This window comes from Rhinolophus sinicus, linkage group LG04 (assembly GCF_036562045.2).
Source record: "Rhinolophus sinicus isolate RSC01 linkage group LG04, ASM3656204v1, whole genome shotgun sequence".
Lineage (NCBI taxonomy): Eukaryota > Metazoa > Chordata > Mammalia > Chiroptera > Rhinolophidae > Rhinolophus > Rhinolophus sinicus.
The window spans coordinates 55249144-55276032 of NC_133754.1; the positions used below are offsets into that span (position 1 = coordinate 55249144).

At 46.3% G+C, this 26889-nt stretch overlaps 1 protein-coding gene across 4 annotated transcripts; it reads right to left on the bottom strand.

Annotated features, from left to right (window-relative positions):
- Positions 1-745: 745 nt before the first annotated feature.
- Positions 746-26552, bottom strand: GRTP1 (growth hormone regulated TBC protein 1). Of its 4 annotated transcripts, XM_019746600.2 has the most exons (8): positions 26388-26552; positions 25841-25992; positions 21904-22062; positions 18663-18787; positions 16048-16144; positions 4764-4936; positions 4500-4685; positions 746-1101 (listed from the first exon to the last, which is right to left on the bottom strand). In XM_019746600.2, the coding sequence occupies exons 1-8, from the start codon at positions 26432-26434 to the stop codon at positions 1012-1014; spliced, it is 1029 nt and encodes a 342-aa protein (XP_019602159.2). In that variant the 5' UTR covers positions 26435-26552; the 3' UTR covers positions 746-1011. The 4 variants fall into 4 exon arrangements, with proteins under 4 accessions (XP_019602159.2, XP_074185661.1, XP_074185658.1 ...); XM_074329557.1 differs by lacking the exon at positions 21904-22062 and having other exon boundaries at positions 878-1101; XM_074329558.1 differs by lacking the exon at positions 25841-25992 and having other exon boundaries at positions 878-1101; positions 26388-26529.
- Between the last annotated feature and the right edge of the window lie 337 nt (positions 26553-26889).

Consider the following 26889-nt stretch of genomic DNA (forward strand, 5'->3'; position numbering starts at 1 on the left):
TCAGCTGCATCAGTGGCTGTGGGGAAGGCAGGTGCCTTTGTGGTGGCCACAGCTGGGGATGGGGTGCTCTCAGGCAAGTCTGCTGCCACCCAGGTCCCTAGCTATGCCTCCCTTTTGAGGTAAAACCACACCCTCAGGTGCGGACAGGTGACCACAGTCCAGACGTGGGATGAGGATGGAGTTGTTTGTAAATGGAAGGACATTTTGAAAAACCAAGAGGTATTTATAGGTGACACTGCTGAGGGCAGCAAGCTTGGGGCCCCTGTGGGGAGGTGGGGCTGGAGGAGCAGACCAGCTGCCCCTGAGTGTCCCTGCATGTGCCCCGCCCCTGCTTGTCCCCCCACCCTTGCCCACCTGTCTCATGCAGGGCGCAAGCCTGCCCAGGCAGTGGGGTTTCTCAGCCAGAGGCAGCACCAGGGGTCTTGTCAGGGCGGGGAGACTGGGTCAGGGTTTGGGATGGGAGGCTTAGGGTCTCAAGCCCAGAGGAGGGGGTCTTGCTGCATGTTAATCATCTCCCTCCAGGGCTCTAGGAGGAAGTGGCTACATTGAGCACTTGTAACACGATTTTAGAAGTCATTTTTTGAAATTACCTTTCTAAAGACAAATCACTTGGTACGTGCACAAACTTCACATAAAGGTAAATGCTCTGCTACAGAAAGGAACAGGATATTTAATTGGCATTAATAACACTAATAACAGTTCACTGATTTTAATTTTCAATTGACTGACAAGTGGTAATCACAAATCCATAGGTGTTAACATACTTTATTAAATACAAATGTATATCACGTTTTATATATTATTGTCTCAGGTAAAAATATATTTTTAGAAATTTATGACTTCACAGCTCAATCAGTTACAGAAAGACATGATTTTAAATTGCTCTTTTAAAAAATTCACCTCCAAAGCGTAGAGACATCAAGTATTTACAGCACTAAAAAGGAAAACAGTAAAAATTGGTCAACTCCAGAAATGAAGCCTCGTGGTCGTGCAGAGGGGAGAATGCCCAAGTCACCCCTGTGCCAGCAGCTTGGCCCTGCAGCTCTCGCGAAGCCTGGCGATGGTGCTCATGGACAAGCTTCCAGGCTCTGAGAATATTTTCTGGAAGAGGAATGGAACGGGTTTAAAAACCAACCAAAACCACATTCTTACTTTAGCTGTCCTGTTAACGGTGAGGCTGTGGCAGACAGACAGACCGACCAAAAACCACAGGCCTCTTACAGTGAGGGGACAGCCCTCCATTTCAAGTAGTTCTTTATAAATTCTGGTAGTAACCCTTATCAGATACATGGTTTGCAAATATTGTTTCTCTCCACTCTGTTGCTTGTTTCCTTTGCTATGCAGTTTTTAAGCTGGATGTATTCCTGTTTGTATTTTTTGCTTTTGTTGCCTGTGTTGTTCTTTTTGTTCATACCCATTAACTCTTGTATCCTGTAGCAGCGCTGAAGCCAGTCAAGCCATTCACGAGCAAACTGAGTACGAGAAACCAGATTTGAAAAGTGGAAGCAGTAAGAGACTCAAGACTCATTTCTAGTAAGAGAGAAAACTGCTTCACAATGAGGAGAAACGATGCTGCCTCGGGAAGGCAGGGAGAGCACAGCACGCAGGCAGGTAGCCAGCCATGGGACTCCAGAGGAAGGGCGTTAAAATTAGCGTGAGAACAAACATTTTAGACTGCGGGATGTGCCACTGCATCTTTTGTGCATAACAATTTAATAATTTGTGCAGTTACTGCTGAGAAATTCACAGGTATAAATTAGGCCAAGAGTAATTAGCATTAAAAAGTTTTTTTAAATAAATTTCATTTCAGAAATGCTTCCATACTTTCATAATACATAGCACCTAAGGTTGGTAGAGCGTTTACGTGATAGCTGCCCATGTTCCTGAAAAGAGAAGTAAGTCAAAGCCTCTGAGACGTGCCAAGACATTAGTGTTCAACTGTTCTCTTCCCATTAATGTTGCACTAAGCTCCAATATAAGATCACTGTTTTTATTCTGGAGGTTCTTCTACAGGATTTCAAAGCGGTTTGATACATGAACTACAACTTCTGTGCTGATGTGTTTTTAATACAGAAATGCATATACAATTTTGTAGAGCTCACTGAGAAAGTAAGACTCACTATACTAAGGCTGTTTCCCCACCAACTTCCCTTGAATGGCTACATTTATTCTGTCGATGATACACAACCTTTTTGATTTCGATACAGGTAGACTGGCGAAACCCGCCCAGTGTCCTCAGGATCCTGTGCTTCCTTCAGGCCCACCAAGGTCACAGGGCCCAGAGCGCCTTCGGGCTGTGAACTTTGCACAGGCAAAGTCCCGCCGTGGACAGCTCACCCACCTGCACCCAGGCAAACCAGTCACCTTGCTGCCTCTAGCACTTTATAAATCCTAGCACTTACTGAGCACCTACTATGTGCAAGGTACTCGTCTCACTAAACACTGACATAAATAATACCAGTTAGATCTAAACAACCTTGAAAGCATTATGCTGAGTGAAAGAAGCTGGACACAAAAAGTCACACACTGTTTGATTCTATTTATGTGAAACGTCCAGAAGAGAGAAATCCATAGAGACAGAGAGTAAACCGGCAAAAAAAAAAAAAAAAAAAGTAAACTGGTGGTTGCCAGGAGCTTAGGAAGGGGTAGGGGAATGGGGTTCCATTTGGGGGTGGTGAAAATGTTCTGGACCTAGATAATGGAACTAGGTAATGTAACAATACCTCTGAACTGTACATGTTAAAAGGATGAATTTTATGATATGGGAATTCCATCTCACTAAAAAAAGAAAAAGAAAAAAACTAAACCCTGGGATACAGGACCTATTATCATCATCTATTATAAATGAGGAACCTGAGACTAAAAGGAATCATGAAACCTGCCAGCAGTCATACAGATAAGGGAAGACTGATTCTGTCCGAGTTCTGCGTTCAGCTCCATAATCTCCTCAACATACAATTAAAGACTTGGAGGCCTGGAAGAAGCACGATCCTGCCATCTGCTGCTTGAATTCCCCTATAACATTCTCACCAAGAGGCCACCAGCCGGCTTGAAGACTTCAAAAGATGGAGAAGTTACCCCTTCTGAAGGAGAAAATCTGTCATGAGTGATGGACTCCAAGTTCCCCCGACAAGCCTCCAAGTGAATCAGTTCCAGGTTTCTGTCCAACACGTCTTGTCCGTCATCACTACCTTCTCTATTCTGGTTGCTGGCTGGTGAGTACAGCTCGGTACGAGCTGAAATGTCAGTGCTCATGCCCGCCCTCCCACATGCTATTCAGAGGATGCATGTGACCCTGGGGACCGTCACAGCAGCTAGACGTGAGCTCATCTTCTGAGGCCAGGTGGAAGTGGAACCCCTCCCTGCTGGAGCCCCAGTCTGGAGGCACCAGGTTTTCTCTCGCTCCCTTGGAGCTGCCCGGTGTCCACGCTGCACTTTCAGAGTGGTATGGAGTAAGCTCAAGGCACGAAGTCTCTGGCTCAGTGCCCTAGATTCTGTCTAAGATAGTCCCAGTCATCAGAAGGCTGCCCCTTGTCGCTTCCAAGCAAAACTGCCCCAGCAAGGAGCTCCCTACCTCCCAGGGAAGTGTGGAGAAGCACCTGGCCTTCCCAGGCATAGAAACAATGCCACGAGGATGCAGCCATCATGCCCTCTGCTACCTCCTTTGGATTTGTAATTACGTCAAAAAAGATGAAAAGTGAGATGGGCCAGGTGCTCTAGATGAAGGCTGCTCGGGCGCTAGTACTCATCACCTCCCGCCAGGGCCGTTCCAGCTTTGGGCTCTGCTCCCGCCTCTCACCCTCTTCCCACTAGTCCACCTAAACCTTGCCTTACCAACCTGAGCCTGTCCCAGCTCCGTGGACTCCTCAGAAGGCCTGTGGGATGCGGCTCCCACTTCATTCACTCAGCGGGTCTGAGTCGTCTACACAGCCTGCGACCCCACTAGGACCAGGAGAGACAGGAGACCTCCTGTAGACAGGGTCATCAGGAAAGCCCTCAGAGACCAGAAACACAGACAGCAGGCCCAGGAGGGGCTCCTGGACTCAGGGAAGTCTGCTACCTCCCAGTCCTGGAGAAACTGAAATGTGGGTTAGACCCATCTGTCTACTCGAGCCCTTGATGCTTCTGTCTCAGTGAACCCTGACTGGCCCTACAGGGGGTCCCATCGGCACACTGGACCCTGCCCATCTCAGAGCAAGCCACTCCATGGCTGATGGCACAAGAGGAGCAGCAGCAGCCATGCATTCCAGGTAGGTGGCCCCCACACATCTGCCAGCAGGCCCTGGACTCCAGAACATGGGCCTAGAAGGGGCTGGAGCCTCTCCTCAAGGCTGCTTGAGAAGGGAGGGGTGAAGAGACCCAGCTGAGGAAGAGGTCCAAAGGAAATACAGGGACAGATGCTTTGCCAGACAGACAGACGTGTGAAGCCAGGACACCCCCTTCACGGGCTGGGCAAATGGAACAGCAGAGCAAAGCACAGGCTGAGAACATCCACTCACCTGCATAAAAGTGTGACATTCAGTCACAAAACTCCCTTTGGTGATCTCCTTGAACTTTTCACAAATGTCTGCAACATTGGTGGCTTCCAAAATAAAAGCCTGGTGTTGCTTAATGAGGGTCAGCGCCACCCGGAAGATAATTTTTGAGCCTTCGTTGAACAAACAATCCCAGATTCGAAGCACCGTCTGCAGAGAAACAGAAATGGCAGATTATTGTGTGGTGACCTGAGTCAGCCCGGTCCCACCAAGGCAGGAGACACTCACCTCCACAGGCAGAATGTCCACAAACAAGCAGATGAACCAGCGTGACACGACCAAAGTCCACAGGACACCATGCCCATCCAACAGGGCCGCCACCGCCGGCAGCTTGGTCCTTACCAGCTCCCCCAGGACCTCCTGATCCGTCTTCAGGCCCAGCATTGCGGGGCTGTAGTAATCTGCCACGGGGATGAGACAGAAACCCAGAAGTGGGCCTCACTTGTTCCGCACACCACAGCCTCCTGCTGGCCTCTTCCCTCGTTTTCCTCTCAGCCAGAGGGGAAAAATGGCTATTCATGGAGGATCCTTTCCAGAAGAGGAGGGCAAAGTTAGAGGGAGGACTGAGGCAAGATGCTGAGCTGTGCGGATGCAGGGACTCCGGAGCAGTTCCCAAAGCAGGGGTCTCTGGGGCTCCGGACAGTGAGGCCCTGCTGGGCAACCATTAAAACCTGCTAGCAGAAAGCAGGATATTTGCATAGCAGCATTATTCATAACCGCCAAAAAATGGACATAACCAAGTGTCCACCTGTGGATGACTGGAAAAACAAAATGTGGTCCATACATACAATGGAATATTATTCAGCCTTAAAAAGGAGGGAAATTCTGACACACACTACAACATGGATGAACCTTGAGGCTATCATGCTAGGTGAAATAAGCCAGTCACAAAAGAACAAATACTACATAATTCCACTTATGTGAGGTGCTTAGAGCCACCACAATCAGAGAGACAGAAAGTAGAATGGTGGTTGCCAGGGGCAAGAGGAGGGGAATGGGGAACTCTTATTTAACGGGAACAGAGTTTCGGTTTGGGGAGATGAGAAGGTTCTGGACATGGACAGTGGTGATGGTTAAACAACACTGTGCCTATGCTTTATGCCACTGAACTGTACACTTAGAATGACAAAGATGGTCAATTTGATGTTATGTGTATTTTACCACAATAAAAATAAAACTTTAAAAATCGGCAGGTGGCAGCTGCCTTTTCCTGTCATCCCAACTGAGGGAGCGCCTCTGCAGCTTAATGAGGGTCAGCGCCACCCGGAAGATAATTTTTGAGCCTGCCCGACCCAGGCTGAGAGAGATTTCAGGAGGCAGCGGAAGCCAGCACAGGGCCACCTGAGCTGCGGGGACAGCACCACCTGATAGCGTGGAGGCGGCCCATGGCCCAGCGGTGAAGGACACAGTCACGGGCATAAGCAGACCCGCCCCCAGTGCCCATGCAGTGCCACCATGCCACCCCCCACACACAGTCAGGAGGGAGGGGCTCAACTCGAGCTGCCCCTCTACACCTTCCCGCATCCACCTGCCTCCTCAGAACAGACAGTTCAGGGACACAAATAGTGTCATAAAAGACAGTTCTTTTAAATTTGCCCAAAGCACAGATTTCCAATCCCACAGCTGGTTGATAAAATGTGTGCCCTGGATGGGACAGACTCGGGGCTTCAAAGACAGTGACAGCCTTGGCCTTGATGGCTTCTCCAGCAGCGTGCCAGTGTCCCCTGAGCACCCTGGGGTCCTCTGAGCACAGGACACATTCTCCTTTCTTGACTGGTATTGTGTTTTTTATTTAATTCTCTTTATTTTTTGTGTTACTAAGATAATACATGCTTACAATAAATTAGAGCATCAGGTGAAAAGCAAAAGTCACCTCCACACCACTGTCCCCAGGTAACCAATCATCACTAACCAGAATGACAGGCCTCCCCCATCTTTTAATACCACGTAACAGATTTACTTATCTCGCAAACAGGACTCTTGCAAACAGGACTGTTATACATCCCTTTGTACACCCTCACATACATGGCCTGCCGTCTTTGGCAAGGAGCCTTCGCAGGGATAAGCCATACACCACTTCACCAGCGCCTGGCTTGTAGACATTCAGATGCTGTCAGCCCACACACGTGTGCTCACATGTGCTCACGTGGGCAGAGAAACGTCTCCACGTAGAGCTGCTGGGCAAAGGCTTTCATGGAATCCTACATGCTTTCTCCAACTTAAGGGTGGAGGACACTTCATTACATTTACCAGAAATTCTAGAAAGAGCCAAATGTCCCCACCACTCTGAATACAGAAAGGCAGAAGCAATGTTAAGTCTAAACTGTTTCTTGTTCATTCCCGAAGAGGCATGATGGCTTAATTTGGAGAAATTTTCTACTCTAGTTAGTGGCTTGGGGACCCCGGGCTGTCGGAACACAGAAATCACGACTTGTTAAAGCGACCTCATGGCTGCTCTGCTTCCTGTTACAGGGCCGGCAGTTAGCGGTCCCTACCATGAGTTCAGACACACACACAGACCAAAGCTTCCAACAGAGGGTCTATCTTTTGAACAGACATTTGTCTTGCAAAAACCTTTCTAGCTTGTTAATGTGATGTGTTTTAATGAATTTTAATGCTTAATTTTTGCTATAAAAATTAAGTAATCTGTGTAATAAAAAAAGAAAATGTGCACACATTCTGCATACTGTCAAACACAGTATCTCGCCCTGCTGCCAATATGCAGTTTGGTCACTCACAAAAGCAAATGACAACACGTTCTTGTTAATTAAATATTTCGGTTAAAATAGTCATTATAAATATTAACACGATATTGCACTAATGTTGCTAATTTTCGAAGAGTAAGCTACAATAAACTATGTTTAATACTAAAGTACACTGAAAATAATTTAATAGAAGCCAATCCGGTTATAAAATACAAGGGATTAAAAAATAATTGCCCTTTCATATATTGATTTTGCATCTATCTCTTGAAACTTTGAACTGCTGCTCTCTCTTTTTCCTTTTTAATTCAGCAAACAGTCTCTGTTCTCTTGAGAGCATACTGAGTGCCGACCCAATTATACAAGTGACATCTCGGAGGAAATCAGGTTTAAGCGCAGGAGTGGTAAGAGGATTTGCCGAGAAGGACATTTAAGCTGCAAGCACAGCATGACCTTGTTCTTGGTAACAGAGAGACTTAGAGCAGCTTCCAAAAATAGATGTCAAAGTCACACCCCAGCCACCACAGGCCTGAGCTGGTCACCAGGGAAAGATCACTGAAAGCCTGCGAGCCTCTCTATTTACCCTCCTCAATGCATTCTGCCCCAGAATGTTGAAGGCAAGACAAACCACAATTCCTTCTAGGCTTTGCCCGCGGCATTCCCCTAACGTCTGCATAGAAGAGCACAGAGCAGAACCAGCATTCATCTGTGCACAGGAACAAAGAAACATCCTATGTAGCCCCTGAACTGCCTCGCCTCCCTGGGGCCCCAAATCATGCTTCTGCTAGGGACATTCACCTTTGCAAACAACCTAATGGCTGTGTCAGTGCATCAGAGAGCTGAATGGTGCTTCGAGGAGCAGGGCAGGTGTAGGGGTGCTGTCTCAGGTGTGGGTGCTGCTGTGGGGTGGAGGCACACAGATTTAGAAACACGCATGATTAGTGCTACATGAGTAGTAAGTGGTAGAGTTGCAGTTCAAACCTCTGCAGTCTAATTCCAAAGTGATGCTCTTCAGCCCAGGGATGAAGTGCCCGCCTGTGAGAAAGCAAACACATGTGCCACAGGAGTAGGACACAGGCTATGGATACAACACCAAGTAGGGGAGACTCTATGGGTAAGCTAATCAAGAGGACACAGGAAAGACATTGTCAGGTGCAGTTGAGATGAATGCAGTCCAGTGGTCCGCGCCCTGTTCCCCCTCTGCTCCTCAGGGATTATGAGCCTCACCCACAAAATGTGCCTTATCAGTCCTCATGTCGGCCACACTTTCTAGGTTGAGCTGGGTATTTCTGTGATGAGCAATTAACAACCTGTTTCCCTGTTTCAAGGGAAAACAGGTCTGACCAGCTTTTCAGGATGCCAATATATTATTAGTTCATTATTGTACTGACTCACTCATGTATGCTCCCCCCTCCATTCTTGATGTCACATGGGGCCTGAAGCACCAGGGACTGACTGACAGCCGGCTTCTAGCCAGGACATGGCCACATCTGCTTTTCCTCTAGCACCCTTTCACTGGATGCCTTGGTTTGAATGGTGTCTAATCCGGAGAGCCGCCCCTGGCTCCCGAAGAGGTTCCTTGATGTCATAGGAGGTCTGCATGAGACTTTGAACTCTGCATATGGATGTATGGAGGCCAAGTTTAGCATGTCAGGGCATTGTCTACTAGCATTCTGTTGACTTGGGACCATAGTGTAAAAGAGAAATCCTTCAAGTAAACTAGTCTGAGTGACTATTAATTTTCATGCAACATAGTAATACTCATGGCAGTGGCAGTGCCTGAGGAGGGCTCCGTCATCGAGGCAGGAGGCCCGTGAGGCGTGCACGAGACCATGAGTTAGTTCTGTGACTCTGTACAAGTTACTCTCTGCCTCCAGTTCCTCCTCTGTGAGAAGATAGTAATATAACATCTTCAATTCTAACACTAACTTTATCCTATTTCAGCTGCTCTGAAATTGGGCTGTCACTGGCCTAGAAGCAGCAGCCATCAGGGGTCTGTGCTAAAGGCTTTGACATCCTACTTCACTGTTGTTTAAATCTGCATCTCCTTGCTCACTTTGTCATCTCTTCATAACTTTGTTGGCCATTCATGTTTCCTATTTTGTAAGTTGCCTATTTGCTTTCTCGCATAAGTCTTGAATCCATCTGGAATAGAATTAAGGGTCTAATTTTGTTTTGTTCATATAGACAGTCAATTGTCACAGAACGATGTTTTAAATAGTCTTTCTTTACCCATTAATCAATATATGAGGTCGGACAATTAAATTCGCGAACTTGTTGCAATGATGTTGCTATCCTTTTTTGATATCAGAGGGATTATTTATTATGAATTTGTACCAACTGGACAAACAGTTAACCAAGTTTACTATTTGGAAGTGCTGAAAAGACTGCGTGAAAAAGTTAGATGACCTGAACTTTTCGCCAACAATTCATGGCTCTTGCATCACGACAATGCACCAGCTCACACAGCACTGTCTGTGAGGGAGTTTTTGGCCAGTAAACAAACAACTGTATTGGAACACCCTCCCTACTCACCTGATCTGGCCCCCAATGACTTCTTTCTTTACCCGAACATAAAGGAAATACTGAAAAAAGACATTTTGATGACATTCAGGACATCAAGGGTAGTAATACGATGACAGCTCTGATGGCTATTCCAGAGAGTTCCAAAATTGCTTTGAAGGATGGACTAGGCACTGGTGTTGGTGCATAGCTTCCCAAGGGGAGTACTTTGAAGGTGACCATAGTGATATTCAGCAATGAGGTATGTAGCACTCTCTCTAGGATGAGTTTGCGAACTTAATTGTCAGACCTCATATCTCACATACCAAGTTCTGACAGATTAATTGATCAATAGACTAATTGATTTCTGGCCTCTCAGTTCTGTTTATCCATCCATAAACTACTACCACACAATTTTAATTATTATAGCATTATGATAAATCTCCAATAATCTTTCCTTCTTGGATTTGCTTTGCTATTGATTCTTCCATATGATTAAGCCATTCTTGCATTCCTGGGATAAACGCTTTAGATAAAAAATACTACTCCATAACCATCACTGGATTCAAGTTGCTAATACTATTATTATTTAAATTAGGATTTGTATACCTGTGTTCGTCAATGAGATAAGCCTGCATGACAGCAAGGTTATACTAGCTTCATAACATGAGTTTATAAGCAGTTTATCTTCTTCTATTTTCTGCAAGATTTATAAAAATATATAGGAATTATCTGTACCTTCAAGGTTTGATGAGGTTTGTATGTCTGTGAAAATATTTTGTATGTCTGTGCATATGCCCACTCGGATGTTCTATTTTCTCCAGTCAGCTTTGTTAAACTGTATTTTTCTCAGTTATCCATTTGTCTCTTCATTTTATTCCTATTCTGATTCTTAAAAATCTACACATTTTCAAATTACAGCATCCCTTTCATTTCTAAATATCAAATCCATTTTTTCTTTATCAGTCTTGTAGAGGTTTGTCTATTTTATCAGCTTTTCCAAAGAACCAGCTTTTGTCTCAGTTAATCTTTCTATTGCTTCTTTGTTTTCTATGTCATTAATTTTCACTTTTTTATTTGTGTGCTTATGTACATATGTATATATAAATGCACAGAAAGAACTCTGGAAATATACACAACAAATTGATGATAACATAATTCCTCTGAGTAGGAGAGAAATGAGAGGGGGGTATAAGTGAAAGAAGACTGTCACTTTTTTTCTATAATCAGTACTATATTTTTTGAACTTCTGAAATGAGAATATATCTGCATTTTTTTGTATAATTAAAAAAGAAACAACTAAAAGCAGGATAACTGTGGCACTGAAATGACCTAGTTTGTGCAACCAGGATTCAGAGAACATGACGTATAGCTGCCTCTTTACCATTTGGAGAGCTATGCAAGGACAAGAATAATTCCTTTTTTCTCCCACAGTACTAATATTTTTATTTTGATATTTTCTTTTGTTTCTTTATAATGACACTACCACTTTAGGGGCAATCTGGACCCTTGATTTTTTTATTTTTTCTAAATCAGCATTTATCACCTAATACTCTTGTGTAAATTAAAGGAAACCTCAACTAAAATTGGAGTTGGGAAGGCCTGTAGAGGGAGCTCTCACACCCTACCACTTAGGTCAACTACCTCAAACAGGAAGAGGTCAATTACAGACCTCTACCCCACCCCCCCACAGAGAGTAAATTACAGACCAAAATACTTTTTACTACTTTACTCCTCCAGCAGGAGTACATTTCCTCTTGCCCAGCAACAAGCCCAGCCAATGGAAATGCCACAGGTCAGCCAATGAGAAGACGTCATCACCTGAACTCTTACTTTCCTCCAATGAATTTTCATTTTCTTCTTACTGATGACTTCCTTGTCTTGCCCTTCTTTCTACAAAAGCCTTCCATGTTGTACATATATACAATGGAGTATTACTTGGCCATCTAAAAAGAACTAAATCTTACCATTTGTGACAACATGGATGCACCTAGAGAGTATTATGCTAAGTGAAATAAGTCAGACTGAGAAAGACAAATACCATATGATCTTGCTTATATGTGGAATCTAAAGAACAAAATAAATGAACAAACAAAATGGAAATAGGCTCATAGATATAGAGAACAAACTGATGGATGCCAGAGCAGGGGAGGTTGAGGAGCTGGGTGAAAAAGGTGAAGGGATTAAGAAATACAAATTAGTAGTTACAAAATAGTCATGGAGATGTAAAGTGCAGCATAGAGAATATAGTCAGTAATGTTGCAACAACTATGTATAGTGCCAGGTGGGTAGTAGGCTAATCAGGGGGACGACTGCATAAATTATACAAATGTCTAACCACTACACTGTATACCTGAAACTAATATAAAATAATGAAAGTCAACGGTAAGTGAAAAAAAATTATTTTAAATAAATAAATAAAGGCCTTCCATCTTATATAACCCCTCATAGTATCTCTCTAGTTGCTAGATGAGTTGATGCTTGATTCGAAAATCATTTAATAAAGCCAATTGGATCTTCAAATTTACTGCGTTAAATTCTGTTTATTAAGCGTAGAGGAGAGACTGTTCCATGACGTGATCACTGTCTGTCCCTCAAGCTGGACCTGGGCCAGAATGGAGGTTGCTTTCTGCAAACCCCAGTTAGAGGTTATCTGATCATAATTTGATGTTCATCCGGACATAAAGCAGCACCCTACCCTGCCTCCTGCTATGTGCTGGTTCCTGGAACAGGTGGTTATCCTCGTCAAGCATGTAATTTCCCATACCTGATAGCAGTCCCATACTAGTACCCACTGACGATCCCCCCTTTTACCCTGTATAATTCTATGGGGCCTGCCAAGCAGTACAGGGATCCAGTTTGTCTTGCAGCCACCCAAGATACATCTTGTATGTAAGTTTCCCTTAGTAAACTCTATTTATTACCATACTGGAGTAACCAGCCTCTTCAGTCTTTCCCTGCCCTCCACTTATGGGGGTAGATTTTCAGTCTCAGGGCTTTTCCCTAGGTCTGCGTGTACTAATACTGTGGGGACAGAGCCCCAAAAAGCAGTTTCCAGGCTCTCGGCCTCACATAGAAAGGTGCTGGCTCAGGTAGTAAATGGCCATCAACTGTGATTGGATGGCCATCAGCTGTGGCTAGTTGGCCGTCAGCTGTAACCAACGAGCCATTGGCCACTAATATAACTGCTGTGGCTACGCTAGCAAGAAAATGGGGGCTGAGCCTGCAAGCGGTGCAGTGAGGGTTGCGAACAGTGTGGCTCCTGCTTCCTGTTTCTCCAACCCAGCCGCCAGAGAGAATATAGTGGTATGACTCCCCTACTTATGGCTCCGTGGGTGTTCCTTTTGGCCTCACCATATCCTGCGTTCTCTTGTGGGGAGCAGAGACCCCACAGGCCGCCCCACACGACACATGGCGTAGTTGGCAGGATGTGGTGCCGGCCAAGGCTCTCCGAAGAGTGGTGGAGCAGTTTGTGTGTATGAACACCCAGTCTCAGGAAGACCAGCAGGAGCAGCTGCCGGAGAGCTGGACCCCCATGGAGGGGTGGGAAGACGTGGACAGTTCCCCAACCAGCATAGGCCTGAGAAAGCAAAGGTCTTTGCAGCCCTGTGGGCTGGGAAGTGCTTGCTGAGGCAGCCCAGATGCGGCACTTGTCCCAGGAGGAAAGGCTTGCTGAGTCCTCCTTGGGAGATGAGGGTGAGGTCAAAGTCATCCCTCACCCCCAGGACAGCCCTGGTGAATGACTATGGACTATGGAGAATTGCCTTCCAACCCTAATTTAATGGACCGCTTGACTGTTTGGGAACATACCACCATGTAGTGGAACTGGCGGATGTTTGCTTTTGTGTTTTGACTGACCACCATTGAAAATATGTAAGTACCTTGACTGTGAGTCGCTGTTGTTCCAGCACGGTACCCTAAGAGGCCCAGAGAGAGTGGCAGTGCCCTGAGAGCCCTGGCTGTGTCCGGGAAGACTGGTGGTACCCTAAGAAGCCCAGTAAGTCTGGCTGTGCCCAGAAGCACTGGTGGTGCCCTGAGAAACCCTGGCTGTGTCCAGGATATTGCATTCACCTCCAGGCTCCTCGCATAGGGCCCCTCGCGGAAGACGCTTGTCGCGTAAATAGTGAGGCGAGACCCTGTAGGGGTGGAGTGTGGGGACAGAGCCCCAAAAAGCAGTTTCCAGGCTCTCAGCCTCACATAGAAAGGTGCTGGTTCAGGTAGTAAATGGCCATCAACTGTGATTGGATGGCCATCAGCTGTGGCTAGTTGGCCGTCAGATGTAACCAACGAGCCATTGGCCACTAATATAACTGCTGTGGCTACGCTAGCAAGAAAATGGGGGCTGCGCCTGCAAGTGGTGCAGTGAGGGTTGCGAACGTTGTGGTTCCTGCTTCCTGTTTCTCCAACCCAGCCGCCAGCGAGAATATAGTGATATGACTCCCCTACTTATGGCTCCGTGGGTGTTCCTTTTTGGCCTCACCATATCCTGCGTTCTCTTGTGGGGAGCAGAGACCCCGCAGGCCGCCCCACACGACAAATACTAACACTCTATATTTTATCTACTTATTATGGGTTGTGTGGTGGCTATTGCTCATTGTATGGGAATTTCACAAGGGCCAGGCCTTTTATGTTTTATTCACTGATGTTTTCCAAATGCCCAGAACTAAATAGATCGTGGATACCAATAGTCATTGTAATTCAGTCTTAGGACATAATTGAAGCAAATGGTGAACGTGTTACAAAGCTCTGTGAATACTTCATTTGGAAAGTCTCTGGACCCCTCTTCCTCCTAACTTCCTGACCACTGCACTTCAGGCCTTCAGGTTGAAACTGGGACTGACAGTCTTCTCCGCGGCTCTTCTTCCCCATCCCTGCGGCTCTTTTCTCACACTCAGGGCCTCTCCACCTCTCCTTTCCTCATGGGCAGCTCCATCCAGCCTGGCCTCTGGCACGCGCACTCCTGAGCCCTTACTAATGGTGGCACCAGAGCACAAGGAGTGCCCCCATTTCCCTCCATCTCTCCAGATCCCCCCCTTTTTTAACAGTGCACTCAGGTTCACTCCTCCATGAGGCACGTGCCAGGACCTTAGGGTCACACAGCCATGGGTTTGAATCCAGGCTCTGCCACACACAGCTGTGGGATCCAGGCCTTCCTTGTCCTCGTTTGTAAAATGGATTTAATAGTCAGGTCTATGTGGTACTGCTTTCCTGAGGATTAAGTGAGAATGTAAGCGCAGGTGAGCGTGGCATCGGAACCATGCTGTGTGCACCCTGCTCTCATGTCTTCAACATGGAGTTCCTGGAGATGGGAACCCGCTCTCCAGAGAAGTCCCTGGGCGCTGTCCGGGGTGGTCCTAGGGTGAGTCTAGCCCAACTCAGGGAAGCATGTGCGAGGGAGAGGAGCAAGAAGAAAATTCAGAGGCAGGCATAGAAAACAAGACTGACGTTGAACTCATCGCTGTGGGGAGCCTGTAACCACACCTGCCCCTACACCCCTCACCCCCCTTTCCACCAGTCATGAGGACTCGAAGCTGTGCTTATCTTTCAGGCCAAGCATGCAGGTCATTGTGAACAATCACCACCATCACGGCTGGGGAGGGCAGAAGATCAAATCTGCCCCAAGTTTTCTCCACTGAGATGGCTCTGGCCATTTCTCTTCCCAAAGGGATTCTGCTCTGCAGCTCATAGTCCACATTGTGTGTTATAAAAATTGGTCGTTGTTTATTAACAAATAGTTTGTTAACTAACTTATAATTAACATAATACTCGTTAGTAAATAGAAAGGTGGAAATGTATGAAAAGAATGATTCTCATTTTAAAAACAGTAATAACAGCTGACAATTATTGCCCTCTTACCACCATTCACAAACTCAGTAACGAATATAGGCTTGTTGAAACTGGGACTGATCAAGTCCTCTCTCCCTTTAGGCTCTTTTCTCACACTCAGGACCTCCCCACCTTTCCTTTCCAAGTGAACCTCTCCCAGATTTCATGATCAATAAGACGTACACTAAGGCCCAATAGGTCTGTCTCAACACAAACGGTACAAACTGAGGAACAGCTGAGCCAAGCATACAGGCTCAGCCAAATTCAAGCTCTAAGACACAGAAATGACTGGTTGCTCTAGCTGGAGCCAATCATCTGAAATATTTTTCTTCTCTTTAACTCCACTGCAAAAAGATTTTTAACCTCAACTCCCAAACAATTCAATTATGTTTTAATAAAATCTTGACTTATCGGCTGAGTTATTTTGATAACGAGACAGAAACAAGACAGTGAAAGGCATACAGTAGAGATTTTCGACATACCAGGTAGTATTCTTCCAACAAGAGCATCTAATAGCCAGAAGGATTCTTCTTCACTCTTTGTGATAAGAATTAGATATCCCGCTATAAAATTCATTCCCTGAAATGAGAAAAATGAGAAAACAGAAATTCATGTCAAGTTTTAAACCACCATAAGATTCTATGATTGTTGGGCTGCTAACTACTGACTTTCCATTTCCCTTGCTCGTCCCTAAAACTTGCATAATTCCACAATGACATTTTAGTAGAACTTTAGAAATACTCAGGATTTGCCATCTAGTAATGCATTTAGTCAAATCTACATGAAAAGGCAGAAAAAGAAAATAGTTAAGAGAAACTCTTCTGAATACTGCCTTAGAACACTAAAATCAAAGACTCTTCAACTAATGGTAACTGAGTGATAAAATACAACTTACAATTGACTTCTAAAAAAATTAATAGCATGAAACACTACATCAGAGGGGAAACTATACCAATGACCATATTTCATAATTCCATAAGGAACATGGGCTGACACATGGGGATGTTGAAAGTGACTTTGTGATCGAGCCTGTTTGGGGCAATTCATGGCGCACACTAGCCAAAGGCAAATGTTGCTAAAATACTTGAAGTCCGTGACTCTCTTATCTGAGAGCAGCTGCTAGACATGGGGAAGAAGCAAGGCAGGTGATGCTTCACAACAGTGGCTGGGCGACTGCGATTCAGACGACTTCTGTCTTCCTTTTTGCTTGCCTGTATTTTCTAAATAAGTATGGATTTCTCTAATAATAAGAGAAAAATCAACTTCTGTCAACCAACAAGATAAATATGGATATAAGACACCACATGGAGAACGCCACACAAAGAGGAAAGCAGTGATTGGTTAATGTGTCTACAAAGTAAGGAAAGCCAAGGCTTGTCAGAGAGCAGCAGAAGCGAGGGAAGCAGCCTGGAACAGACGCTCCCTCACCGCCTCAGAAGGAACCAACCCCGGTGACTTGATCTGGAACCTCCAGAACTGAGAGACAATTAATACCTGTTGTTCACACCTCTCAGCTTGTGATACTCTGTCATGGCAGCCCCAGGAAAATAATACAATGTATATGCACTGACATGCATATGTATGTGTGCGCGTGTGCGTGCACGTGCATTATATATTCCAAAAGCCAATAGAGTTTTGGCCTCGTGCTAGTATTTAAAATTGTGTGGTTTATTTTTTTAAGCTATTTTTAATATCCACAAGAACAGTAACTAGAATAATCTTAGGACAATTTCTCAGCCATCTTGCCTCCCCATCTCCTACAGGCCACGTCCTGGTTTCAGGACAACAAGTTAATGACAGTAATAAAAGCTGAGAATGACAAGAATTCTGTCTGGGGAGAATGGACTCATCCCAGCTTTATCTTTCTGTAGGCACTATCTCCAGGTAACAGAGCAATATAAAAACACAACCTGCTAAATTATTCAGGTGAATCTTAGTAGTAGCTATGATACTTCTTTGCTGCTGGTCTTTTCAAAACTATCGGCCTCACTCCTTCTCCTGTTTCCCCCCTTTCTTCTCCAGAGCCCAGAGTCATGCCACATGCTGTTCACGCAGGGACTGCAAATTGCCAAAGCAACCCCCACTGCGCAAACATTTGTTTAAACCTTATTAAGGACCCAAACACTCCTGGCTCCCTCACCTTTATGACAAGCTTCTTGAGCCCTCTCCCACAGCTGTTAGATGTAAACTTCCCATCACTATGGGTTTCACTCACCTCCTCCCAGGAAACCTTCAGACAAGCTTTGGGCTCCAAGAGCCTGTACAGGAAGTGTACAGACTCAAAGGTAGGGAAAGCCACTCCCATCCCGTGATAGCCCTGGGCTCATGCTTGCAGCCATGGCCACAAGCAGCATTCCCAGTAATAGGCAGCAGGCAGCTCCTGCCAACATCCTGCCTGGCACACCCGGTGACTCGGGTCTCATGGGCCTCCAGGGAGCTCAGAGACTGAAAAAGCTAATCTCAAAGGAAGTGCAGCCATATCACACGCACGCACCCACGGAGGGCACAACTGCTGCTACTCCTAACTCAGGCTCTTCTTGCTTTCCCTGTTATGAACAGAACTGTCCGTTTGATAAACTCCAGAGGGAGAATGCTTCAGGGAGGAACGAGAAATGATTCATTCCCACCTCATGTGTGCTTCATGCAACAAATCCAAAACATGATGACTGAAGTGGCAGGCGATGAGGCATACCATTACCTCTAATTGCAGGGAAGCTCTGACTCTAGAAATAACCTCAAAGGAACACCCCCCACATCACACATAGTGCACACGCACACATTCGCACCAATGTGATGAGATGCTGGTTACTTTGGGTTCTAGAAAATACAGCCCTGTGTTCACCTATGTTACTTCCTACCAGCTTCCCAACTTTCCATCCTCACCCCCACTCACTGCAGTCTGATACCAAAAGAAATCATTAAATAGATGTTTGACTGCTTTTATAACTGGGAAATAGTTCCAGTCACAGCTTGTGCAGGTATTATGACTAGGGAGTTTCTGAGCTGACTTGATAAAGAATACTTAGTGTACACCTGGAGAGTGTCCCTGTTGTAAGTCTGCGGGGTGTCAATCGCGTTCACTTTCCCGGGGGCTTACCTGGCAGTACCCCACACCTTGGTTGTGGTGCCCGTAAGCCAACAGCACATTGTACAGAGTCTTTTGTAAACAGGGATCTGCGCTCTTCCGGAATTTTACATTGTCCGGGAAGGTCCTGTTCATATCTGCAGGGAAATTTATGACACAGAATTATTCAAAAGGTGAAAATAGAAGACTGGTCTGCGATGTGCCAAAATCCTCCTTATGCCTACCCGTAAGGGAGGCTCCGAACGCCACCTGGTGAAGCGCTCTGCCTAAGGTTTGAGAAGTGAGTTCCACTCTGGTTATGCTTTTGGATCACTCCAGAAGAGCCTAGCTGTCCTTCATAGGCCGCAGGCACCTGCAGCCTCACAGTCAAGGCCCTGGGCAACCGAGTCAGGAAGGAAGAGGAGGGAGTTCCCTGGACCCCGTGTCCTGTTCTAGTCGCACCTCAGGAGCATGCCTCTGGGCCCCAACAGCCGCTTCTCTCAAAATCAGTGACAGCAGAGTGAGCCTCTCTCGGGCTCAGGCCCAGATTTTTACTCAGTTTTCTCCACCCCACAGACCCACCTGCGCCCTCATCCTCACACCGCCCCCTCTGAGATAGTAGAAGGCTTAACTCTAAAACCACAGGTGACGAGTAAACATTTTACATAAAACTTTGGAAAATGTTCCCAATTCTGAAGATCAAAAACATAAGGAGTCAGAGATTCCCTTTCAGAGATTAACGGACAAAACTGAAAACTGAAAACTAAATAAACTCAACACTGCCCACCCTTGTCTATGGGGGGTTCCCTGGCCAGCCTCTTCCTGCTCATCAGACACCCACTTCCTCAGCCCGGCTCTCCTGGCGTGGCCCAGACAGTCCACACCAGGGACCAGTGCAGGGACGCACGTGCTGGACGAAGTCACCAAGACAAAACTGTGTCTCACACTGACGTGACACCTGACTTTTTAAAGCTAAGTTTTATATGTTAACTCTGTAGACGGGTGAAGGAACAAACAGGATATATAGCACCTTAAACAATTACACCTTTTCTGACTCTACTGATCCCACTTAGTTAGGTTAGTAGTGTATTTGCTACTGTGCTATGTATGATTACCAAAATGGATTGGGACACACACACACCCATAGATCTCAAGATAGGACACACATAACCATTAGCTTTCCTGTCATGCTGTAAGACAAGCATGCATATCTCCCCTCTGTGCCTAAGGAAATCCACCTTGTATATTAGCATGACGTCTACATAGCTGCTGTAAAATGCCGCAATAGTAATTCTGTTCCCAACTTCTGGCCCCCAGGCCTTATCTTTGCTTAAAATAATTAGATCTGGGCAAAACTGCCCCAAAGCACATTACTTTTCATTGTATGTTTTCTATAAAGAAGAGATTTTGTTTTCTTCCCTGAAATGCTAAGCATTCCAAAAACTGGAATTGATCCCGAGGAAATGAGTGTTTTTTTACTAATTCAGACTAGAGTGACCATCTGTGTTCATTCCTATGTAATATTTTTTATTATGATACATTTTCCATATGTTTTGAGATCTTTCTACAGGAAATGTCCCTTCTTCCCACTGTGGAGGTAGATGTGGAAAGGGATATTCAGTCTATGCGTACAGGGCATGAAATATCCACTCTACTATCCCTGTAAAATGATTTGTCCAGATCCCTCAAAAAATAGACACAGAATTACGATGTGATCCAGCAATTCCACTTCCAGGAATATACCCAAAAGAACTGAAAGCAGGAGCCTGTGAAGGTATTTGTCCATCCACGTTCATAGCAGCATTACTCACAATAGCCAAAAGGTGGAAGCGACTCTGGTGACCATCAACGGACGGATAGTTAAATACAACAGTATATAACATACAATGAAATGTTAGTCAGCCTTACAAAGGAAGGAAATTCTGACACATGCTACCATATAGGTGAATCTTGAGGACATTATGCTCAATGAAATAAGCCAGACACAAAAGGACAAATACTGTATGATTCTACTTATATGAGGTACTTAGTCATCAAATTCATAGAGACAGAAAGTAGAAAGGTGGGTGCCAGAGGCTAAAGGAGGGGGAAGTAGTGTTTAATGGGGACAGAGATTCAGTTTGGGAAGATAAAATGGTAAATTTTATGTTATATGTAATTTACCACAATAAATAAAATATATTTATCCAAAAAATGCTGGCACTAAACAGAGCCTCTAAATTCGTTTTCCAAACAGCAACATTATATTTGATTTAATATGCTCAGCCTCCCTTGGACCTAAGGTTTCTTCCCAACCCGTATCAGCATTTCTGGCCTCACTAAGGGACACTGCTGGGCTGTGCCTGCAAAGCCGGTGACAGCTTCTGTTCTGAGACCTTTGGCTGCAGTTTGTTAGCAACCAGGATGCAGCCGGCAGATTCAGCAGCTGCAGCTCGTCCCCCTGGCTCCTGCCCTGGGGCTATGAGACCCCAGGGGCTGACAGAGGACTGAAGGACCCCCATGCCTTATGCTGGGACCCACCCTTCTCTCATTGTCACAAGTCAGTCCAACTTCTCAGCACTTTAAAGCAATTGGATTTTTTTTAATTAAATATTTTGTGTTTAAATTTGTATTTCTCAAAAACTATTGGAATCAGAAAGGCAGATGTATTTCCTAAATATCTAATTATTCAGTTTAGGTTAAACATTTTTTTTGGGTACTTTGAACTTTAAAAAGCCAGTGAGCTTATGTGACTACTGAAGAAACTAGAGGAAAAAGAAATTATAGGCCAAAAATATTAGCATCCCTAGATAACTATTAGAGTTCAACAGTATGAAAGAAAACTCCAGTGTGTGACTTTACGACACATGGTAGCTGATTCTGTAAGTCCCCGTGTGTCACTGTCAGGCACAAATCCCTTAAGTGCTTATCCTACAGTGTTATGATTGCTTACTCAGCGGCCTCCTCACTTTCCTTGAAGGGTTCTTCATGGAAGAAATCTAGTCTTTCTATTAACACTTTCCTTACAGGCTAGCTAGGCACCTAAGTATTTGCTGAATGAATTAAAGACATTGTTCTCTCCTCATGAACGCTTACGTTTTGATTTTTCTCTGAGAAAAATATAATTTCAAACTGAAATCAGTTGGTGCATCTTTAACGATGTTCATTTCTTCATCAACATCACTTCAAAGATCGGGTGCAAACACAATTTGGGGGATAATGTCCACTCCTCCTCCTCCTCCTCCTCCTCCTGCCTGGGCTGCCATCCACCCGAGGGACGGATACTGCACGTCACCTGTCCTGATGGCCTCCTCTAGGCTGTCATTCCTCTCTCCCTGGAGAAGTTGGTGGTAATAGCCAGGGTTCCGGTCCATCTGGGCCTGTGCTCCACTCACCCCCATCCAGACGCGGGCCCGGTGCTCGAGGGGAACACCTTTCCGGATATAGCGCTTCACTGAAACAGAGAGAGGAGGCTGCTTCAGAAGGACAGACAAGCACTTCTCTAGGTCAGACAGCTTATGGAGGGGCCCTTTGAGCAACTGACATGAATTCCAATGCTTTTAGCTCGTCATTTCTCTCCCTACATCAAACATTAAAAACATGCAAAGCTTCCTGCATCTCCACCAAAAGTGGTACATACACTCATTACGGAATCCTGCTCGCCCTCCCAACTGAGCACAGTTGGGCAGGAGGCTGCAAGAACCTCTGATACGCCTACTCCACTGTCCACACTAAAAGAAGCCCAAAACCATGAGTGATCTCAATGCATCAATAATTTTCCAGGCAGAGGAGAAAGATTTGTGAGACTGACACTCAGATTAATTATAGTAAGTAAGCCCAGGGGTGCTACAGTATTCTTTTAATGACCTTAATTTAACCCCTAAAACAGTTCATTTTCAAAGCAAATATTCCCAGCTTTGTTGTTTTCCTTTGATATTAGAAATTTTTTAGAAAGAAACCACATTTTAGAAATAAAAGCACATATAATTAGTGAAATTCCACAAGCTGCCATAAAATGGAAAAAATCTGAGGCACTCACTGCATTTAACAAAAACAAAAAATAATAGGAATAACATTCTAGGTTACAGTCAAGAAAAGCACTGTCGATAAAACCTTATCGACCCACCTTGGGGTCACCAAACTCCAAGGTGACCTACACCTGATGGACAGGCATAAGCACCTTAAAATGGAAGCTCCAGGAGGCCAAGCAGCCCACTCCTGCACCAGCCCACTCCTAGAAGGGCTTGTGGGGGCAGTAAATGCATGCTAAGTATTTGCAGAATGATGCAGGGGTGACAAGGGAGGACCAGAAGAAGGGACAGAACAGACTCATACCATCCACCAAAAGCCAAAGAAAACTGAAGAAACTCTCTTTGCCAGTTTAGAAGCACATTGGAGGACCACACCGTGGCAAGAACATTGCTATACACGAGGTCTATTCAGACTGTTATGGGAACATGGGAAGGATAAGCTTTCTTTTATTTGTAAGTCTACCAAAGACACCAATAATTCAGCCTGACCTTCCCTCCAACTTAGATGATTTATACGTTTGTCTGTAGGTCTCATGACCCCCTAGAGGGCATCAAGACCAAGAATGACCCGAGGGAGTTGTTAACCCTTCTCTGCTGACCAGCAAGGGGAAGGGTCAGTCCCAGTGCTGGATTATTCTAACTTAGATGGTAGCAAAAGGAATGAACATGCAAAAATCCACGGTACTTCTACACACTAACTGCAATAAAAAAAACTGAGAATAGTATCATTTACAATAGCATCAAAAATTAAAGGAGAAATACTTAAGTATAAATCTAACAAAATATCTGCAGGATCTGAGAGCTGAATGCTGCAAAAGAAGTCAAATACCTACATAAGCGGAGAGATAGAGCATGCCTACCACGTTCATGGATTAGAAGACTTCATATTATTAAGATGTCAGTTCTTCCCAAATGGATCTATAAACTCAGGACAATTCCTATTAATATTCCAGGAGGCAAGTTAATTCCTAGGATGTAACTTCTTTTTGAAAAAAATTTCCCCACTCTTTTTCCTTTATATTTTACACTTCTGTAAACCTCAGTAATGACCTGTGTGGGTGAGCCCTGCCCTTGGGAAAGTGTCAGTCTCTGAGGCCAAGTACCCTGTTTTCATTCTTTTCTGAAGAAACATTGTAAGTTCAGATAACAAATATCTAAAAGTAGCAGAAACCTTTGTTTTTCGAAACTTCTGGGCATGGTTATCACTATTACAACAGCTAAGATTCATTGAGCCTTGACTGTATTTCAGGTACTACGTAGGCTGAGTGCTTTATCTGACCTGTGGGTCAGCAGTCCAGTGAACCATGATGGACAGCAAGCCTTCTCCTGCACTAAAAGCAAACTGCAGACCTGTGGGTGTGGTAGCTGCATTTGTACACGTGTGTGTGTGCGCACACACACACATCCTGTTCCTGGGAGGAGACACAAGGACAGTAGTCACTGCTCCCCAGCTCCGGAAGGCTGGAGCCTGGGTTAGAAGAGAAACTCAATGTCACTTCACACCTTTTAGTATGATTAAGGTGTTTTACCATAAACATAAATTATGTTTACTTTTATATACTTGTATGTAACTTCTTCAAACAAAAGACCAGTCAACTTTTAAGGATAAATCAAAAGGAAAAAATAAAGGAGATGTGCTGCTGGAAACACATGAACACACAGGGGCCATTCAGGGGTGGACATCAGCATATATGATTCATGCCAGATACACACAGCATGTTAGCCTCAGGGGTCTGTGAAGCAACAAAGAACCAACCTTTAAGGTTCCTTCCAGCTGATTTTATGAAATGCTAGTCTACCTGAGTTTTCACCAGCGCTCCCATTAGTAACAGCCTTGAGGGACAGCTCGGTCAAGGAAGAGGCCAGTGGCTCAGTGCCTTGGGACAGCCTCCCTCCTCTCTGACCCACACCCTGCCAGACAGCAAGTTCCCAGATCCACCTGCCTACCCAGCCCTCAGTCAACTCCACAAGTATTTCCCAAGCACCTACTGCATGCTGGGGCCACTCTGGGCTCTATTCACTAACTGCTTTAAAGGCAAAAATTGACCTCTTCATCCCCTTGCTCACAAATCCTTTTACAGTTGGCTTCTCTCTGCCAGTCATGTGATGAGTGCCTACATGTGGCCCCATGCAGGGCCCCCGGCTCCATCTCCAGCCCCTCCTAACCAAGTCCCTAATAGGCTGGTCACACAGCTGTGTCCCTTGCAGCTGACCCGTCCTCACCCCTTAATTGTCAACAATGTCCTATTTCAGGAAGCCCCTCTACACCCTGAGCCATTTATCTGCATTCCCTCAATTCCCTGGCACACTCATACCAATGCCCTCACCACGTGCACGGCAGGTACCCACTAAACACTTCATTCATTTAACAAATACTAAAGCAACTCTCCTGGCCAATCCTGCCAGCAGGGAGGGATCTTTGACTGCAGCAGGGGAAACAAATGATAAAATAAGAGCTGCACTGCGCTAGACAAGGAGAAAATGAGAAGGGAAGGGGTAGCAAGCGTGTGGATGTGTGGTGTGATGGGGGACACGCCATTCCAGACAGGAGCTCAGGAAGGACTCAGGGAGGTGACATTCAAGTCAACACCTGAAAAACACCAGGTGTAGGGGCTGGGGCGGGGTGGAGGGGGTGGAGAAGAACCTTAAGGAGCGGCAGCCGCAGGCTAGGGGTGTGCTGGAGAAAAAGGGAGGAGGCCTGAGAGAGGAGCCTCCAGGCCTAGAGGGGGGCGGGGACTGGGGCAGAAGAGGTGAGAAGGGGTCCAGCAAGGACTGGCTTTCACTCCGAGGGAAGCACTGGAGAGCTTAGTCACAGGAATGGACAACTGGAGAGCCCTGGCCCATCCCATTTTGAGGAGCAGGAAATCTGTTTTCTTCTGGAAAGAAGGTGTGGTCCATTCATATCTGGCAAGCAGACCCTTCTCAAAGAGAAGAAAAGATGAACTTGTACCTTAACAGTGCAAGTTCTAGCTGAATTTAAAGCTTTGAACCTCAACTTTCAGCCTGCATAGGACACGCACCTGCCTTGTAACTTTCTGGTCTCTGGAGCAGCAGGAAAGATACACAGAGCGGACACCAAGCGCCAGAATTAAGGCAGCCACTGGGGTAAAGGACCTAAGAAATCCAGAATCCCTCTCCTCCCAGCAGTTTTTGTCAGCCAGTGACCTGTTTGTTGAACAGTGGACCAAGCTCCAAACTCACCTGTCATACTTTTCTGAACACTACTACTTCCCTTTAGAAGTTTAGACCATTTTATCGCTCTTCGAGTGAGTATCACCAGGTAGGTGGAAAAAAATTCTTCATAAGCTGCATAGTCAAAGTCCTCAGGCCTTTCAAACCCATACGGATCAATCCTACAATACAAAAATAAAAACCCTGCAGCCCCAGAATAAAGTGCCGCGCTCACGTGCCACCTGTGGCACAGAGCGACGGGGTCCTGCCCCCGGGGTCCTGCCCCCGGGTCCCTGCGTAGGGGGCGGGGGGCAGCTGCCAGTCCGGAACCCGTGACCGACACACAGGGGGCACACGCTGGTCCATCCCCTGGCGCAGAAAGGGACGGCGGGCCGAACGCAGCCGGGGCGCAACCCAGCTCACGGACGCGCAAGCGTCAGCACCTCCACCGCCGCTCCCTTCTACTTCCCGCACCCCTAAATCCCGCACCCTCCCATCCTCGCATCCCCGAGTCCCACACCCACGACCCTAGCACCCCAGTGCTGGGAGAAGGGCGTCCCGGCCCCTTCGCTCCCACCTGGGGACACGGTCCCGCGCCGCCTGTGTGCGCTCCCTGGGCTCCATGCAGGGAAGGTGGGTGGCTGTCCTGACCGCGGACGGGAAGGGGTGCCAAATCCACCTCCCGGGACTCCGGGCAGCTAGAGTCCTTCCGCCGCGGCGGGCGCGGGGAGGCGGTGCTGCGGTAGGGTGGGGGGGCAGTGCTGGGAATGGGGTGGGGAGGGAGGGAGGGAGGCGGGGCTGGGGCGGGGCTGGGGTGGAGTGAGGGGAAGGGCAGTGCAGGAAGGAGGGGAGGGAGGAGGGGGCCTGGGTAGAGAGACAGGGAGGAGGAGGGGGCTGGGGCGGAGGGAGGGAGGGAGGGAGGGAGGGAGGGAGGGAGGAGGGAGGGAGGGAGGGGAGGGGAGGGCGGGGGGCGGGGGGGGGCCCAAGAGGACGCAAGGGGCGGGCGCGGCGTTGCACCTGCTCCCGCGGCTCCTGCGGAGGGCGTAGTGGAAGGCTGGTGGAGCCTAGGAGCCGTGGCA

Excerpts from the sequence above, each read along its gene's own strand:
- GRTP1 (XM_019746600.2), bottom strand. The coding sequence starts at position 26,434 with ATGGAGCCCAGGGAGCGCACACAGGCGGCGCGGGACCGTGTCCCCAG. Across the intron at positions 25,993-26,387 it reads GCGCGGGACCGTGTCCCCAG|GATTGATCCGTATGGGTTTG; the intron begins GTGGGAGCGAAG and ends TTTGTATTGTAG. Across the intron at positions 4,937-16,047 it reads TGTTGGAAGAATACTACCTG|ATTACTACAGCCCCGCAATG; the intron begins GTATGTCGAAAA and ends TCCCCGTGGCAG.